General features: G+C 50.7%; 1 protein-coding gene across 1 annotated transcript; it reads right to left on the bottom strand.

Moving 5' to 3' along the window:
* Positions 1-2,901: 2,901 nt before the first annotated feature.
* Positions 2,902-17,602, bottom strand: ZMYND19 (zinc finger MYND-type containing 19). The gene is made up of 6 exons (XM_044778241.2): positions 17,404-17,602; positions 16,116-16,175; positions 15,292-15,398; positions 14,552-14,692; positions 3,821-4,001; positions 2,902-3,526 (listed from the first exon to the last, which is right to left on the bottom strand). The coding sequence occupies exons 1-6, from the start codon at positions 17,452-17,454 to the stop codon at positions 3,383-3,385; spliced, it is 684 nt and encodes a 227-aa protein (XP_044634176.1). The 5' UTR covers positions 17,455-17,602; the 3' UTR covers positions 2,902-3,382.
* Positions 17,603-18,496: the final 894 nt, after the last annotated feature.

Raw genomic sequence — 18,496 nt, 5'->3', positions numbered from 1 at the left:
CCGAAACGGGAGCAGGAGGGAAGCCGGGCGCTGGAAGCGGGGGTGTGCGAAGTCCACGATCCCCCCAAAGGGGTTGGGCCTTGGCTGCCCTCCTCATGTCTACTTTAGGGGCTGCCCATAGGGCAAGAACTGGGGCGCATGGGTGGGCGAGGACAGGGGACTAAGGAGACAGGGCCAGCTGCAGAGCCCATGGTAGGGTGCTGGGCAGGAAGGTGGACAGAGGGCAGGAGGGGGAGTATGTGGGCCCAAGGGGCAGGGGTCTGTTGGCCAGTTAGATTTAGGATGTGAGGGAGGAGGCCCAGCAGAGCTCCCATCTGATTTGGAAAATTGAGTAGGTGCTGACGCCATTTAAAAACATGAGTGCAGGGGCTGGCCCCCTGGCCCAATGGTTAGGTTCATGCACTCCACTTCTGCGGCCCAGTTTCACGGGTTCAGATCCTGGGTGTGGAAATGGCACTGGTTATCAGGCCATGCTGAGGTGGCGTCCCACATAGTACAACCAGAGGCACTCACAACTAGAATACACACGATGTACTGGGGAGCTTTGGGGAGAAGAGGAAAACATAAATAAATAAAAAGACTAGTGTGCTCTAAAGGACAGGTTTGGGAAAGGCATGTTTTGGACATTATGCATTGAATTGTGTCCCCCCCAAAAAGATATGTTGAAGTCCTATCCCACAGTACCTCAGAATGTACCTTTAGAAATGGTCTTTACAGAAGTAATCCAGTTAAAATGAGGTCATTTGGGTGGGCTCTAATCCAATAGGACTGTGTCCTCATGAAGGGGAGATTTGCTTTGTCACAGACAGACACCCAAAGAGGGAAGACAATACAAAGATGTCAGATGGGTATGATGCACCTACAAGGTCTGAGGCTGCCACAAGTGAGGAGAGGCCCGGAATACCCTGCCCTAATGCCTTTTAGGGGAGCGTGACCCTGCCAACACCTTGACGGCCTCCAGAACCGAGACAATACGTTTTACTGTTTGCAGCTACCCAGTTTGTTATGGCAGCTCCAGGAAAACGACCTGTTGAACGAAATCCTCATGGATGCCTTGCTATTCAGCCTGCAGTTCTGAAGCAAGGCTATGGCCAGAAATATAGCTACGAGTCAGCATCTCAGACGGCAGCTGAAGCACAGCACCAGGAAAGGCTGTTCAGGAAGCACCAGGACATTCTGAACTGACTCAACCACACATGTCGATCTGGCACAAAAAATGGTCAGGCCAGCAGCCCCACACTTCACTCCGAACAGGTGAGAAACAAACCCTGTGTTCTGACTACCTAAATGTTGAACTTTCATAGACATTCTCAGATGTATGTCTACAAAGAGCAAGAGGTTGGAGCCATGAGAAAAGCAGCCAGGGGCTGCGTATCAGATCAGGGACAAGGGAAGCAAACGGATAAAAAGTCTGGACCCCACAGCACCTTCATGATGGCATCTGCTCCAGGAGGCCCTGCTGCACGGGCAAACTCCAGAGCCCTACGGCTCCCTTCCCAGCCCCGGCCCAGAGCCCTTCACCAGCACAGACGTGGGGCTCTCTAACAAATAGCACAGGGACAGCCACCAACTGCTGGTGGCCATGTTAGATAGCAGTCCCCAGGTCAAGGCTATCCCAGATGAGCCACGTGACCCAGTAGAGAGCAACCTGGTATCGGGACCCAGCATGGCATTCTATGGGTCAGCCAAAAGATCCTGGGCACCTCCCCTTCAATGTGATTTTCTGATGAACAGCTGACTGCAGAATAATTTGTGCTGGTCAGGGAATGTACACAGGCTGGAGTGCCTGGCCACCAAACCCTAACATGCCTGTCTACATAGGACACCATGCCAACAATCCAGGCCAGAGCTGGCCTCTGGAAGCAAGAGCTACCCCAGCCCTGGGAAAGTCCTGAGGGCTCACGCCAGCTGCTGTCTCTAGGGCCAGCACTCTCTCAGGATCACACAATTCCCTACCTCGATAGCTTTCAGAGCCCCCATTACTGCCTAGCCTAGGATCTGGAGGGACCTAGAGCAGACCTTATCTATGCAGCAAAAACATCCCCAATGAAGAAAATATGCCCCACCTGACCACACAGGGGCAAAGGGGAGCTTCTCGGCAAAAACGTGCAGGGCATGTGAAGTTCTCACCTTCAGAAAACCCCTTCCTCAGGGTGAGGATTGATCCCTCCTGCTCTCTGCACATTGCCATCATCTGTCTCCCCAGTCCTGTTCTCCAGGACACACTGCCCAGGAAGACTCAAGTAGTGCAAAAGAAGCTACCAGAAACTCAGCTTACAGGACAAAGGCCACCAAGGGGCTGTCCCCAGCCAGGGAAGGAGTGAGAACACAGAGGGCATCCTGGAAGATAACAGAAGAGCTTCAGGAGGGAAGGTATAGCAGGAGCCCACAGGACTGATGTGGGACCAGGAAGGCCCAGGATAGACAGTCAGAGGTGGGATGGCCAGTGTTCATTCTCCCAGGAAGCAAGGCCTCTAGCAGGCTGGTTGGCTGGACCCGGAGACCAGCAAGAGCCTGGCCACACAGCCTGGCTCGCTGCTCCGAGATGACTCTGCAAGGTGTACAAGATGCTGCCCAGCCCTCAGACTATGGCTCCCAGAAGGGAGGAGGCCTGGCCCAGGGGGCCACAGCCCAACACCGTGGACGGGGAAGCAGCACTCACCCTTGCTGCTTCAATTCACGGGCCTGCTGGCCAGAAGGCGAGCACCCAGCCACTCAGCGCCTCAGTCACAGTGACGATTTACCAGTGCCAGGGCCAAAAACATTCCACGCCTGCCACACACTCGCTCAGGAAGTCCAGACGTGAGGGCGAGCCTCACACCCCACACCCAGACAGCCCCGATCCACTCAGAAAAAACCCTCAACAGCATAAGGGGTGAAGAGAAGGTCAGAGAACAGCCAAGGCACCAGACGACTCCACCCCTTTACTTTGCCTTGTGGCTACGACTCCACACAGCCCATGCTCTTCAGGCTGCAGCTGCCCAGGAGAGAAGCATCTGCCACATGACAGTTTTTAGGCATGTGGCCCAGCTGTTTGCCATTTGAAGATTACCACAAATGATTCTATTTGTAATTTCTAACCCTCTCACTGCCTCCCCCCACAAAAAAACTGTACATGAGTTTACAAACATATTAACATATAAATAATGAGAAGCATCCTGGCGGGAGCCTCCCCAGCTGTCTCTGCTTGAGGTTAACACTTGGAGGGGAGCGCTGTGCCCGCACAAAGTGCCCACGACAAGGGGCTCCACGGCGGCTGTCCTGGGTGCGCATCACTGGCTCCTTCAGCACTTCCAGGTTCAACCACCAGTCTGTGTCTGCTGTGCCCGAGGAAGGTCTGGAAGCCACGTGCACGGGGGCTGCACTGCCGCCCTGCTGCCCGTCACCGCTCCGGCTCTAGCTCGTGCTGGAAGGGGCGCTTCTTCTCCCGACAGTGCTTCTTGTGGGCAGGCCAGTCCTTCTGCTGGCACTGGGAGCCACAGTACCTGGCCACCTGGCAGCGCCCACAGATGTTGAACTCCCGGAGCTGCAAGAACACACAGAACAGCCGTGGCTTCAGGTCACGCCAGGGAATCCACTGTGGGGCAGGAACTACACCTAAGAATCAGGAAGGACACAGCAACCCCACGCACGGAGGCTGGAGGGTCTGGGGCCTGGTTAGGCAACCACAAAGGAACAGCCACCAGAGGAGAAGCTGTGAGAAAAGGGAGCTCTCAGAGAGGCACTGCAGAGTCTGCAGTGACGAGACCCTCGCCACGACCAAGGCTGGGGCATCTGGGTATGGAGCGGCCCAGAGCCAGTGCTCGCAGAGGGTGTGTACCTGCTTCTCGATCATCGTGCAGGGAGGGTAATGGCACTCGTAGTAGGTGCAGGAATTCTCCTCCTCCTCCACCACATCCCCATTGGCGTTATAGTACCGGGTCACATTCAAGACGGGGAACTGCTCTTCTATGGGGTCCGTGGGAAGCTGCTGAATCGCAAGCCAATATAAGCTCTGCTCCCTTAGAGAGAGAAGAGGATGCTCAGTACACTCCAGCCAGACAGGATCACAGCAGGACTCCAAGAGGGACAGGCCGTTTCTTCTTGCTCACGATACCCTTTGCCCCCATCTCTGTTACAGCAACTTGACTTTTCTTTGGCCTACCCACACTGCATGGGCTCATCTCCATGTGAGCTCAAGTACTGAGCGTGTCCTATCTTCTCACTAAGATAAGGGCAGAGCTGTGTCTGCCTCCTCCATCAATCTCCCCAACACCTGGGACTAACAGGCACACAGAGGCACAGAGTGTGCAGTGTTTCCTGGGAGCTGACAGAGCCCAGGGCACCTGAGCAGGCCAGGCAGCCCTTCTTCCTGCTCATGGCCCCAGAGCCATCTGCTTCTGCCCCTGACTGGTCACCTCCCCTTCGTTACTGTGAGCTGCTCTACATCCTTCTAAACATTTATCTTGCTTGAGTGGACCAGATGCTTGCAACTGAAGAATTGTACCTGATGCTAGAACTGAGGTGCCTGTAACAGGCCCCACAATGGGCACAGGCTGGGTGGGGCAAGTGCAGGGCAGCGAGCAGCCACCTCTGGAGCTGGGATTCAAAGGAGATGCCACTGCGAGAGCAAAGGGACAGGTGAACCATCCCCTTCAACTCACCCACCCTCTAGAGGGGCCAAGCCTAGAGGAATTTGGTTAAAAAAGGGAAACGGTCACCCTCATTTAGCACCATATACAAAAAGTAACTCAAAATGGACAAGGACTTAAACAATAAAACTCTCAGAAGAAAACACGGGGCATCAGCTTCACGACACTGGATTTGGCAATGACTTCTTCTTTTTTTTCTTTTAAAGATTTTACTTTTTCCTTTTTCTCCCAAAGCCCCCCTGGTACATAGTTGTGTATTTTCAGTTGTGGGTCCTTCTAGTGTGGCATGTGGGATGCTGCCTCAGCACAGCCTGATGAGCAGGGCCACGTCCGTGCCCAGGATCCAAACCAGCAAAATCCTGGGCCATGAAAGTGGAGCAGGCGAACTTAACCACTCGGCTACGGGGCCAGGCCCTGGCAATGACTTCTTGATATGAAGCCAGAGGCAGAGACAACAAAGGAAAAATCAGACAAATTGGGCTTCATGGAAATTTAAAGTTTGTGTGCATCAAGAGACACTAGCCATAAGAAATATCTGATTCAATTAGGAAATGCAACATAAGGATAATAGGTATCCGAGAAAGAGAAGAGGAGAAAGGAGCAAAAACCTTGTTCAAACAAATAATAGCCGAGAACTTCCCAAATCTGGGGAAGGAGATGGAAATCCGTGTGGCCAATAGATCTCCTAATTACATCAATGTAAAAAGACCAACTTCAAGGCATATAATAGTAAAGCTGGCAAAAGTCAGTGACAAAGAAAAAACATTACGGGCAGCAAGGCAAAAGAAAATAACCTAGAAAGTAACCCCTATCAGGGTTTCAGCGGGTTTCTGAGCAGAAACCTTACAGGGTAGGAGAGAATGGAATGACATATTCAAATCTATGAAGAACAAAAACTTTCAGCCAAGAATACTCTATCCAGAGAAAATATCCTTCAGATATGACGGAGAAATAAAAACTTTCCCAGATAAACAAAAGCTAAGGGAGTTCATAGCCACAAAACCCCCCCTGCAAGAAGTACTCAGGAAGGCCCTCATAACTGGGGGGGAAAAGACAAAGGAAAGGGGTTACAAAACCCTGAGCAAAGAGATAAGTAGAAAGACAAAGTCAGAAAATTGCAGCTTTCCATCAGAACAGGTTAGCAAATGCTTACGTATAACGTTAAAAATAAAGGGAAGGAAAACACTAAGAATAAATATAATCTTGTCATTTTAACCACAAACTCACAACACAAGAAAAAAGATGTGACAATAACAACTTAGAAGGGGAAGCAGAAAGGGATGGAACCAGCTTGGTCTAAGGAAATAAAAGGTCATCAGAAAATGTACTCTCTCATCTATGAGATGTTTTATACAAACCACATAGTAACCACTAAACAAATAATTAGAACAGAGATACAAATTACAAATAAAGAGAAAACTAAGAAAGCTACCTAACTGAATTGGTAGCTGGAAATACATGGGACGAGAAACAAAGGAAATGCAGAACTGTAAAACAAGTGATAAAATGGCAGCATCAGGCCCCCACATTTCAATCATCACTCTAAATGTAAATGGATTGAATTCTCCAAAAAACAGACACAGAGTAGAGGGACGGATTAAAGAACAAGACCCAACAACATGCTCCCTCCAGGAAACGCATCTCAGCTCTAGAGACAAACACAGACTCAGAGTGAATGGATAGAAGATGATACTCCAAGCTAATGGCAAACAAAACAAAGCAGGTGTCACCATACTTATATCAGACAAAGTAGACGTCAAGACAAGACAGGTAAAGAGAGACAAAGAGGGGCAGTGTACAATGATCAAAGGGACATTCTATCAAGAAGACATAACACTTATAAATATACATGCACCCAACACAGGAGCACCAAAGTACATGAAGCTACTATTAACGAAACTACAAGGAGATGTCAACAACAATCCGATAATAGGAGGGGACCTCAACACCCCACTAACACCAATGGTAGATCATCCAGACAGAAAGTCAACAAGGTAATTGTAGAATTAAATGAAAAACTAGACCAGATGGACTTAATAGATATATATAGAACACTCCATCCAAAACAGCAGGTCACACATTCTTCTCAAGTGCGCATGGAACATTCTCAAGGATAGACCATATGTTGGTAACAAGGTAAGCCTCAATAAATTTAAGAGGACTGAAATAATATCAAGCATCTTTTCCAACCATAAAACTATGAAACTAGAAATCAATTCCAAGAAAAAAAGCTGAGAAAGGGGCAAAGATGTGGAGATTAAACAACATGCTACTGAATGACCAATGGATCATTGAAGAAATCAAAGGAGAAATCAAATATTATCTGGAGACAAAAGAAAATGAAAACACACCATACTAACTCATTTGGGATGCAGCAAAAGTGGTCCTAAGAGGGAAATTCACTGCAAAACAGGCTCACCTCAACAAACAAACAAGAAAAATCCCAAATAAGCAATCTCAAACTACACCTAACAGAATTAGAAAAAGAAGAACAAAGCCCAAAGTCAGTAGAAGGAGGGAAATAATAAAAATTAGAGCAGAAATAAAATGAAATTGAAACAAAAAAGACAATAGAAAGGATCAAAGAAACAAAGAGCTGGTTCTTCAAGAAAATAAAATTGACATACCCTTAGCCAGGCTCACTAAGAAAAAAAAAGAGAAAAGACTCAAATAAATAAAATTAGAAATGAAAAAGGAGCAATTACAATGGCTACCACTGAAATACAAAGGATTATAAGAGAATACTATGAAAAACTATATGCCAACAAATTGGACAACCTAAAAGAAATGGATAAATTCTTAGACTCATACAACCTCCCCAAACTGAATCAAGAAGAAATAGAGAATCTGAATAGACCAATCACAAGTAAAGAGTTTGAAACAGTAATCAAAACCCTCCCCAAAAATAAAAGTTCAGGACCAGATGGCTTCTCTGAAGAATTCTACCAAACATTCAAAGATTTAACATCTATCCTTCTCAAACTACTCCAGAAAACTGAGGAAGATGGAGCACTTCCTAACACGTTTTACAAAGCCAGCAACACCCCAATACCAAAGCCAGACAAGGACAACACAAAGAAGGAAAATTACAGGCCAATACTGCTGATGAACATAGATGCAAAAATCCTCAATAAAATATTGGCAACCAGAATACAGCAATACATTAAAAAGATCATACACCATGATCAAGTGGGATTTATATCAGGGACACGGGGATGGTTCAACATCCACAAATCCATCAATGAGATACACCACACCAATAAAATGAGGAACAAAAACCACATGATCATCTCAATAGACGGAAAGAGAGCATTCGACAAGATCCGACATCCATTTATAATAAAAGCTCTCAATAAAATGGGGATAGAAGGAAAGTACCTCAACATAATAAAGGCCGTATATGACAAATCCACAGCCAATGTCATACTCAGTGGGGAAAAACTGAACACCATCCCTCTGAGAACAGGAACAAGACAAGGATGCCCACTATAGCCACTCTTATTCAACAGAGTACTGGAGGTATTGGCCAGAGCAATTAGGCAAGAAAAAGAAATAAAAGGAATCCAAAATAGGCAATGAAGAAGTGAAACTCTGTTTGCAGATGACATGATTTTTTTTTTTTGAGGAAGATTAGCCCTGAGCTAACTACTGCCAATCCTCCTCTTTTTGCTGAGGAAGACTGGCCCTGAGCTAACATCCAGGCCCATCTTCCTCTACTTTATACATGGGACACCTACCACAGCATGGCTTTTGCCAAGCCGTGCCATGTCCGCACCCAGGATCTGAATCAGCAAACCCTGGGCCACCAAGAAGTGGAATGTGTGCACTTAACCGCTGCACCGCTGGGCCAACCCCCAATATGATTTTATATACAGAAAAATCCTAAAAAATCGATCGGAAAGCTACTGGAAATAATCAACAATTACAGAAAAGTCGCAGGGTACAAAATCAACTTACAAAGATCAGTTGCATTTCTATGCTCTAATAACAAACTGATAGAGAATTCAAGAACACAATCGCAACGAAAAGAATAAAATACCTTGGAATAAATTTAACCAAGAAAAGTGAAAGACCTATAAAATGAAAACTCTAAGACTTTCCTGAAAGAAACTGATGACGAGATATAGAGATGGAAAGACATTCCATGCACATGGACTGGAAGAATAAACATAGTTAAAATGTCCATACTACCTAAAGCAATCTACAGATTCAATGCAATCCCAATTAGAATCCCAGTGATATTCTTCATGGAAATAGAACAAAGGATCCTAGAATTCCTATGGGGCAACAAAAGATCCAGAATTGCTAAAGCACTCTTGAGAAAAAAAAGAATGAAGCTGGAGGCATCATAATCCCTGACTTCAAAATATACGACAAAGCTATAGTAATCAAAACAGCATGGTACTGGTACAAAAACAGACACATAGATCAATGGAACAGAACTGAAAGCCCAGAAATAAAACCACACATCTATGGACAGCTAATCTTTGACAAAGGAGCTGAGAACATACAACAGAGAAAGGAAAAGTCTCTTCAACAAATGGTGTTGTGAAAACTGGACAGCCACATGCAAAAGAATCAAAGTAGACCATTCTCTTACGCCATTCACAAAAATAAACTCAAAATGGACCAAAGACTTAAAGTTAAGACCTGAAACCAAAAAGACTTCTATGAGAAAATATAGGCAGTACACTCTTTGACATGGGTTTTTTTTTTTTCTTTTTAAAATATTTTATTTTTCCTTTTTCTCCCCAAAGCCCTCTGGTACATAGTTGTTTAGTTTTAGTTGTGGGTCCTTCCAGTTGTGGCATGTGGGATGGCGCCTCAGCATGGCCCGATGAGCCAGCGAAACCCTGGGCTGCTGAAGTGGAGCACATGAACTTAACCACTCGGCCACAGGGTCAGCCCCTGACATCGGTCTTAAAAGGATCTTTTTGGACACCATGTCTTCTTGGACAAAGGAAACAACAGAAAGGATAAAAAGGAGGACTTCATCAGACTAAAGAGCATCTACAAGGCAAGGGAAAACAGGATTGAAACGAAAAGACAACCCACCAACTGGGAAAAAATATTTGCAAACCGAATATCCAACAAAGGGTTAATCTCCATAATACATAAAGAACTCACACAACTCAACAACAAAACATCAAACAACCTGATCAAAAAATGGGCAGGGGATATGAACAGACATTTCTCCAAAAAAGATATATGGATGGCCATTAGGCACATGAAAAGATGCTCATCATCACTGATCATCAGGGAAATGCAAATCAAAACTACACTAAGATATCACCTGACATACATTAGAATGGCTATAATTACCAAGACCAAAAATAACAAATGTTGGAGAGGTGGTGGAGAAAAAGGGACCCCCATACACTGCTGGTGGGAATGCAAACTGGTGCAGCCACTGTGGAAAACACCATGGAGATTTCTCAAAAAATTAAAAATAGAAATAACACAAGACCCAGCCATCCCACTACTGGGTATTTATCCAAAGAACTTGAAATCAATGATTCAGAGACTCATGCACCCCTATATTCATTGCAGCCTTATTCACGACAGCCAAGACGTGGAAGTGACCCAGGTGCTCAACCACTGAGGACTGGATAAAGAAGATGTGGTATGTACATACAATGGAATACTACTCAGCCATAAAAAAGACAAAAAACTGTCTCATTTGCAACAACATGGATGGACCTTGATGGTGTTATGTTAAGCGGAATAAGCCAGATAAAGACAAACTCTGCATCATTCCACTCATATGTGGAAGATAAACACATGGACTAAGAGATTAGTGGTTACCAGGGGGGAAGCGGGGTGGGGGGCGGGCACAAAGGGTGAAGGGGCACACCTATAAGATGACTGACATAATATCGTAAACTGAAATTTCATAATGTTGTAAAGTATCATAACCTCAATAAAAAATTTTTAAAAAGACACTATCCAGAGTAAAAAGGCAACAAGCAGAATGGGAGAAAATATTTGCAAATCGTGTATCTGATAAGAGATATCCAGGATATACAGACAGCTCCTACAACTCAACAAGAAAAAAAAAAATAAGCCGGGGCTCGCCCTGTAGCCGAGTGGTTAAGTCTGCATGCTCCGCTTCGGCAGCCCAGGATTGGCCCAGGGTTTCGCCGGTTCGGATCTTGGGCACAGACATGGCACCGCTCATTGGGCCATGCTGCGGCGGCATCCCACATACCACAACTGGAAGGACCCACAACTAAAAATATACAACTATGTACCAGGGGGCTTTGCGGAGAAAAAGGAAAAGTAAAATCTTAAAAAAAACACAAATAACCCAATTAGGAAACAGGCAAAGGACCTGAATAGACATTTCTCCAAAGAAATACATAAATAGCCAAGAAGCACATGAAAAGATGCTCAACATCACTGATCATCAGGGAAATGCAAATCAAAGCTACAATGAGGTCCCACCTCACACTATTGGGATGGCTACCCCAAACAAACAAATAGAAAAGCAGTGCTAGCGCAGAGGTGAGAGACTGGGACCCCGTGCACTATTGGTAGGAATGCAAAGTGGTGCAGCTGCTGTGGAAAACAGGATGGCAGCTCCTCAAAACACTAAAAATAGCACTTATATATGATCCAGCAATCCGACTTCCAAGCACCTATCAAAGAGTTGAAACCAGGGTCTCAAAGACCCTGTTCATAGGACATCCACGTTCATAGCAGCATTATTCACAACAGCCAAAACGTGGAAGCAACCCAAGTGTCCATCAACGGGTGAATGGATTAACAAAATGTGGTTTATCCACACAGTGGAATATTATGCAGCCTTAGAAAGGATGGCAATCCTGACATGTGCTACGACAGGGAAAGACCTTGAGGACATCGTGCTCACTGAAAAGAGCCAACACAAAAGGACAAATCCTGTAGGACTCCACTCATGCAAGGTTAGAGGAGTCAAATCCATACAGACAGGAAGTGGGGTGGTGCCGGGGGCTGGGGAAGGGGAGGGGGTGAGTGTTCAATGGGGACAGAGCTTCAGTCTGGGAAGATGAGAAAGTCCTGGAGATGATGGTGGTGATGCCTGTATAGTGACGTGAATGTACTAAATGCCACAGAACTGTGCACTTAGAAACAGTCAAGATCATAAATGTTATGTGTATTCTACCACAATAAAATTTTTTTTAGGGGTCAGCCCGGTGGCACAGTGGTTAAGTTCACATGTTCCACTTCGGCAGCCCAGGGTTAGCAGTTCAGATCCCAGATGCAGACCTACACACTGCTTGTTGAGCCATGCTGTCGTGGTGTCCCACATATAAAGTAGAGGAGGATGGGCACGGATGTTAGCTTAGGGCTAATCTTCCTCAAAAAAATAAAATAAATAGATAATTTTTCTTAAAGACAAAAAGGGGAGTCGGGATGTAGGAGGATCTGGCCACTTTCTGAGCCCTTCAATGAAGTCCTATAAGAAGCAAGGTCCTGCCCCAGCCAGCCTTCAAAGGCAGAAAGGCAGGAAAAGGAACCTTTGCAAAGAGGTCCTACCACCTGTTACTGAGCTGCCCTAGAGGCCCCACACCAAAGTGATGCCAGGAAAGCAGAGTGGAAGATGCAGGCCTAGGAGAAGCTGGGGGGCTTCTCACAGACAGGGTGGTCCCCACTACAAGAACCAGCCTTGGGGGTTGGCCCATTGGCATAGTGGTTAAGAGTGTGCGCTCCAGATTGGTGGCCCAGGGTTTGCGAGTTTGGATCCCAGGTGTGGACCTACCCACCAGTCATTAGGCCATGCTGTGGGAGGATCCCATGTACAAAAAATAGAGAAAGACTGGCACAGATGTTACCTCAGGGACAATCTTCCTCAAGCAAAAACAGGTGTTAGCTCAGGGCCACTCTTCCTCACCAAAAAAATTAAATTAAATTAAATTTCAGTTAAAAAATAAAAGAACCAGCTGTGTGGAGGCCACCCGCTGAAAAATGGAAGCACATGTAATGCCCATCCCAGCCTCCTGCCAGGACTTTGTCCCTGGGCTAGAGCAGGGGAAGAGAGACAGCAGGATTGGGGAGAGGCTGAGTAGGGTGTGACTCTGGGAATGAGGACCAGCTGGGGGCTTGGGCATTTACAGAATGATGGTTGTTTTGTATCATTCGATTAACAAAAAAACGGAAAAAGGGGAAAAAAAAAAAGAACGCTTGTTTGGAAAAGAGTCAGTTATACCCCAGGGCTACGCTGTCCGGTATTCTCTGGTGGGCTGTAGTCTGGCTGCCTCATTCTCCTCCAAGCCACTCGTAGGAGGCCCAGGACCAGCCCCAAGGCCACATTCACGAGGCTCCCTCCCGTGGGTCGTTCACAGAGCCCACCAGTTGGGGCCCATAAGGCGGGAGGCTGGGCCAGAGGCAGGGGCAGGAAGGGACAGCACTGGACAGACAGCTAGTTTGGGTTGGGGAAGAGATTAGGAGGGGACACCCTTTTTAGTACCAAATATTCAGCCCTATTCCACCCAAACAGATGTTCGTAGTAGTGGATATCTTATCTCACGACTATGAAGAGTGTTCAAATGAGTAGACGTGACAATCAGCCACAGACTGGCCAGCCCATGAGTCACATGGAGACCTGCCTCAAACGAGAGATTTCACAGCCCAGATCCCGGAAGGAGGGGCTCCGTCGCTGGGTGAAGGTTGGGCAGTAGGACACCTGCGAGGAGTCGGAGAGGCAGGTCCTGGCGTCCACACTGAAGGACACCTGCGTGGAGTCAGAAGGGCAGGTCCCGGCATCTACACTGTTGGACCACCCAGGGTGAAGTGTGTGGATACTGGTTTGCCTCCTCAGCTGCCCTTACTCTTCTGTTGATGACACAATCTTCGTTCTGTTTGATGACAGAGCCCTCCCGTCCCCAACTCTGGGGTAAAAAGTGATTCGAAGTAAGCTAACCAGAGTTGACCCTAGGACTTCCTCGATGCCACAGAACACTCCACCTGTGGAAGGCGAGTCTGCTGCTCAGGTGGCTACTCCAGAGGAATAACTGGAGGTGCTGCCTTTGTGGCTTTCTATGTCTCAGCTGGGGGAAGCCCATAAGTGCCCTGGTTTTGCTTCAGCCAAACTGGCACCTGCAACCAAAAGTCCAGACTAACATAAGCCCCAGGAAGATAAGAATCGTACTCAACTGTTATAAAAAGGTCAGCTTCCCTCAAGAGCAGCATGAGAGAACTGTAGGGTCAAACTTTTAACATCAGAGCAGAGACCCCAGCCCCTGGTCCCCTCACCCTGCCAAAGCCATGTAGGAAATGATGGGTGTGTGGAGCACAGGATACCCTCCAGAGCTGCAGCAGCGTCGGTCTGGGCATAGCCTTCTCATAGGCTGGGGACTGTCGCCTCACCACCAAGCGTGGCTGGCTGAGTGATCCCACTGTTGCCACCTGCGCTGCGCGGGCCCCCCAGCCCTCTCCAAGGGCTCCTTGAAGCTCACAATTGGGCTGCTCCTGGGGCCTCGGGAACTCCCCTCAAGCATCCTACCTGCCCAGGTGGGATGCCTGTGCCATCCCGGGCAGAAGCACTGTCTCCAGGACTGTGGAGAGGAGGTGGCTGAGCCCCGAACCACACTGTCCTGCTCCCTTTAGACCACTGCTTAGGCAAACTGTTCAACACAAGAGCACAAGGGGCACCCCTGAGACAGATGTCCAACGTCTCCCAGGAGCATGGAGCAGAAGTCCTGCCCACACAACCGTTCTTGCTAAAGCTAAGCATCAGAAAACCAACCCCAAAAAATAAGCATCAAAATCTCATCCTGCCCCAAAGAAGAAGAGGAGAACCCCACACTTTGAAGGGAAATAACCAAGGTCCCCAAACCCACAGAAGCATCAGAGCACAAAGCAGAGACAATGACCCCTCTGGGCAACATCAGCTGGGGGTGCGCACCACTGCCAGCATCACCAGCCCTCAGAAGACCCACCTTTGTTTGCTGGAGGTCTCCTCGGCTTTGGGCCGCCAGCCCCACGGCACCAGCTGCAGGTTGTCCAGGCGATTGTCCACGGTCACAGCATTGAGATGCACCACCTGAAACCCGGGGGCAATGCCTCCCCGGTGCCGCTCCCTAGGAAACAGACAGCTCTCTAGGTCAGCCCCCTCTGGCCCCTAGACATCTCAGCCACATGACCTGAATGGGCTCCTCATCACATTGATGAAGACGTGTCAGGAGCAAGGGTGCCAAGAGGAATCCACGAATGTCAGTCTGTGCCCCAAACAGGGCAGAGCACGTTGACCACTCAGCCCCTGGATTCAAGAGCTGGGCTGCAGGGAGCCAAGGATGCAACCCCACACCATCTAACACAGCCTAGAGATTGCCCAACTGAGTGGCCCCAGGCATATCCAAACTCCACCATGCACACTGAGGACAAGCAGCCCCTTCCCCACATCCCACCAACAGGCTCAGCAAAAGCCCGGTCAAAGGACCAGACCCTGCTCTCCCCTGGAGGAGGCTGTGTCCAGAGTGAGCATGAGAGCAGAAAGCCCACCTGATGTGTGAAGACTGAGTGCCGTGAGATTCAAATCAGTCATTCCTCTGGGTCAGTGGAAATGATGCAAAAGTAACTGGGGGTCTTGGGGAGAACACCACTTGTCCCCACACACCCTGTGGGAACCAGGGCTCATGTAGGACCCAAGGCAGGAAACAAACAGCTCAAAAATACCCACCACAGCAGCTCATGAAGGAGCCTTCCAGACCCCCTTCCTCGGTTTTTGTCGAAGGCATATGCAAATATCTTAGCACCATTTCCATCCGCATCGACATCCATCCGGGCCTGAGAAGAGACAAGGAACAGTCTGTTAAAAAACCTCTGATTCTCGGCAACATTTCAAATCCCTCTCAGAAAAATCAAGTGAAACAAAGAAACCAGAGGGGAAAATGCCAGGCCGGTTCCTCGGAAGCTGGGGGTCTGAGGAGGCTCCCACACACGGCACCAAGAAGCCAACACATCCCAAAAAGTACTCGCCTGCATTCAAGTAAGACACACTCGCGAACCACTCTGCACACCACCATGGAAAGAGAAATAAGCTTTCTGCGCTTAAAGAAAGCCCACAATCCACTGAAAGAGAGAAATCCCTGACTGAATAACTACCGTAAGAGCAGGAAGAGCTGAAGTAAAGGCATGGTGGCCCCAGACTCCTGGAGGCTGGAAGGGAAGGAGCAGGTCATCAAGCAGACAAGAGGCAAGGGCAGGGAGGCTCACACAGACAGAGGGTGGCGAGGACACGGGGCCAACACCAGAGGAGAGGTGGGGTGGCACCAGAAGGGGAGCTGTCCCATTGAACAGTCAGCCACAAACATGACACAGTGCGGTCTGTTTTCTAGGAAGAGCCAGCAACCCAGCAGGGGCGGGGCAGGGCCAGCATTGCAGAGGCCTCGGGGCTCAACAGGCTTCATGGGCCAGCTCACAGGCATGGTCCTGCCCTCACAGCACAGGCAAGAAAACCCATCCCTTGCGACCCTCCCCAGGCAAAGGGACGGCCATCCTTACCTCAAAGGAGTAGCCCTCCACCAGCGGGATGTCTTGCTCATCTATCAGTGTGTACTTGGTCTGGAAATTAACGTTTCAAAAAGTTACAAATTGGGGTCAGTGCAAGGTATTAGTAACAGGCAGAAATGGCTCCTTCACACAGAGAGAGATCAGCAGGTGAGGGGCACGGGGCAGTCTACCCCAAGGAGCAGGGAGACGTGCCAAAGGTGGTCATTCCTCACTCCAGACCGAACCAGAGGAGCTGGTAGTGGGCGTCACTTCCCATCTGCAGGAGACTAACCATAAGAAATGGCACTGAACTGGCCAACCTCTACGCTGTGCATTTTAATGTGGCAATAAACCCAGTCCAAGATGATGGCTTCACTGGAGTAGAGCGAGGGGACCAGTATTGAGGCAGAACATCCAAAAGACTTCCATTAATGTTTATTTATTAAGGTAGGTGATTGAGACACAGGTGCACACTAAATTGTCTTTTTTTTTGTTTTTTATCTGTCTGAAACATTCCAGATAAAAGTTTTAAAGGACGACATTAATGCAACCAGTCACTGAGTCAGAAAGGGTCTCAAAGCTGAAAGAAGCCCATTCTCCCTAGTTAGAAAACCACATTCCTCTGCAGGAAAGGCAGAAAACGTCCCAAACCGACCAGTCTCACTCTTAGTCTCACTCGTGCTTGGAAAGCTTTTCTTCTAGGATCTGAATCGGTTTTACCTTCATCTGACTGCCTCTGCTCCTCTCTCCCACCAGAAGCTTCCGCCGCTGGTGATGGGAACAGTGTTCCCATCCAAGGTAAGGTCCGTGGCTGGTGCAGCAGCACGGCCGGCCGGCTCCTGCAAACAGCCAAGCCTGGATGCCCACAGGTGCCAGAAGCCCCAGCTTCGAACACACGGAGGGCGGGGCCAGGTGAGGGAGAGGAGCAGAGGGAGGCCCTACTCTGGCGAGGCCCACTGAGGCTCAGCCAGACGTGGCCACCGCTGGCAGGGTGAAACCTGCGCGAAGCTCCACCGCCGACCGGCAGGCACGGAGCGGCGCGCACACCGCGTCTTGGCAGGGAGCGAGCGCGCCGCCTCGGACGGACGCAGCGCTCCCCGCGGCCGCAGGTGCAGCCCGACAGCCCCCACCTCCCCCGGCCAAGGCACACGGCCCGAGCCCCAGGCTGCGGCCGGAGGAGGGCCGCCCCGCAGGGACACGCCGCCGGCCCGCCGGCCGCACAACCGCCCGCCCCCGCGCCCGTGGCGCCCGGGCCCCCGGCCCCGGCCAGAGCCCGCGCCCCCGGCCCCGCGCCGCTCACCTTCCCAGCCACCCGGCCGAGCCGCACGATGCCCAATTTGAAGTCGGTCATGGCCGGGCCTGCGCTCGGCCGGCGGCGCCGCTCCCTCGGGAGGCGCCGGGTCGGGGCCGCGGGGCGCCAGCGGTCGGGCCGGGGCCGGGGCCGGGGCCGGCGGGCGGGCGGGCGGGACGAGGCTGGGCCGGACGCGGGCCGCCGCCGCCTCGCGCCCGCCGGACCTGCCACGCGCCGCCGCCGCCGCCGCCGCCGCCGCCGCCGCCGCCGCTGCCGCGCGCACCACCGCGAGCGGGGCCGAGGGCGGGGCGCGGCGCGGACACACCCCCGCCCGCCGCCGCCCGGCCAATCGCGGGGCGCGTCCTGCGCCGGCCGCCGCGCGCCGCCGCGCCGCAGCCAATGGGAGGAGGGCTAGTGTGCCTGCGCGCTGAGGAGCAGGGCGAGCGCGGGGGAGGGGCGCGGCCGGGGGCGGTGCCTGCGCGGCCGCCCCGCGCGACGTCAGCTTCGCGGGAAGCTTTGTGCGGGCGGCGGCGCTCCTGGCCCCGGCCCCGGCGGCCCCCGCCCGTCTCCGCCCCGGCGCGGGCTGCAGGGGCCCTGCAGGTGGGCTCTGGGCGGGACCCGCTGCGGCTCCCTAGGTTCGTTCCCCGTGCCCAGGGCGCCGGGCAGGAGGCGCGGGGCGGGGTCGGGCCCAGAGCCCGCGGGCCGCTGCGGAGTAGCGGCTGGGGCAGTGCCTGCGCGACGCGGGAAGGTGGCCCGAGCCCCACCTGGAGCGCGGCCCGCTGGCGAGCGCCTGAGCGCCCTTCTCCCCGGCCGCCCCCCGCGTCCTCACCACGGGGCCAGGCTTAGGACCGCGGGGCCCTGGGCTCCCTCACCCTGCCCATCCTCAGGCTGCACCCACCTTCCCGGGGCCTCAAGCTCCTTAACAGATGGGGCGAGGCGCCAGGGCGCCGAATGGTCCAGGTCTTTCCGAAACAGGAGCTCCAGGGCCTGACGGCTGTGGGGGCCCTTCTGCCCACCAGCCATGTCTCCTGGCAACCACTCCAGCTGGGCTTTCACCCCCTACCCACTGAAACTACTCTACACTAGTGCACAAGACAAATTA

The sequence above is a fragment of the Equus asinus genome, chromosome 10 (assembly GCF_041296235.1).
Source record: "Equus asinus isolate D_3611 breed Donkey chromosome 10, EquAss-T2T_v2, whole genome shotgun sequence".
Classification (NCBI taxonomy): Eukaryota; Metazoa; Chordata; class Mammalia; order Perissodactyla; family Equidae; genus Equus; species Equus asinus.
The sequence above is the reverse complement of the archived record's forward strand: the minus strand, read 5'-3'. Positions and strand labels throughout refer to the sequence as shown.

What these genes read in the sequence shown, in the direction of transcription:
- ZMYND19 (XM_044778241.2), bottom strand. Translation starts at nt 17,454, where the DNA reads ATGACCGACTTCAAATTGGGCATCGTGCGGCTCGGCCGGGTGGCTGGG. An exon ending in TCGGCCGGGTGGCTGGGAAG is followed by an intron (nt 16,176 to 17,403) that starts GTGAGCGGCGCG and finishes GTTAATTTCCAG; the next exon opens with ACCAAGTACACACTGATAGA. An exon ending in GCACGATGATCGAGAAGCAG is followed by an intron (nt 3,527 to 3,820) that starts GTACACACCCTC and finishes GTGTTCTTGCAG; the next exon opens with CTCCGGGAGTTCAACATCTG.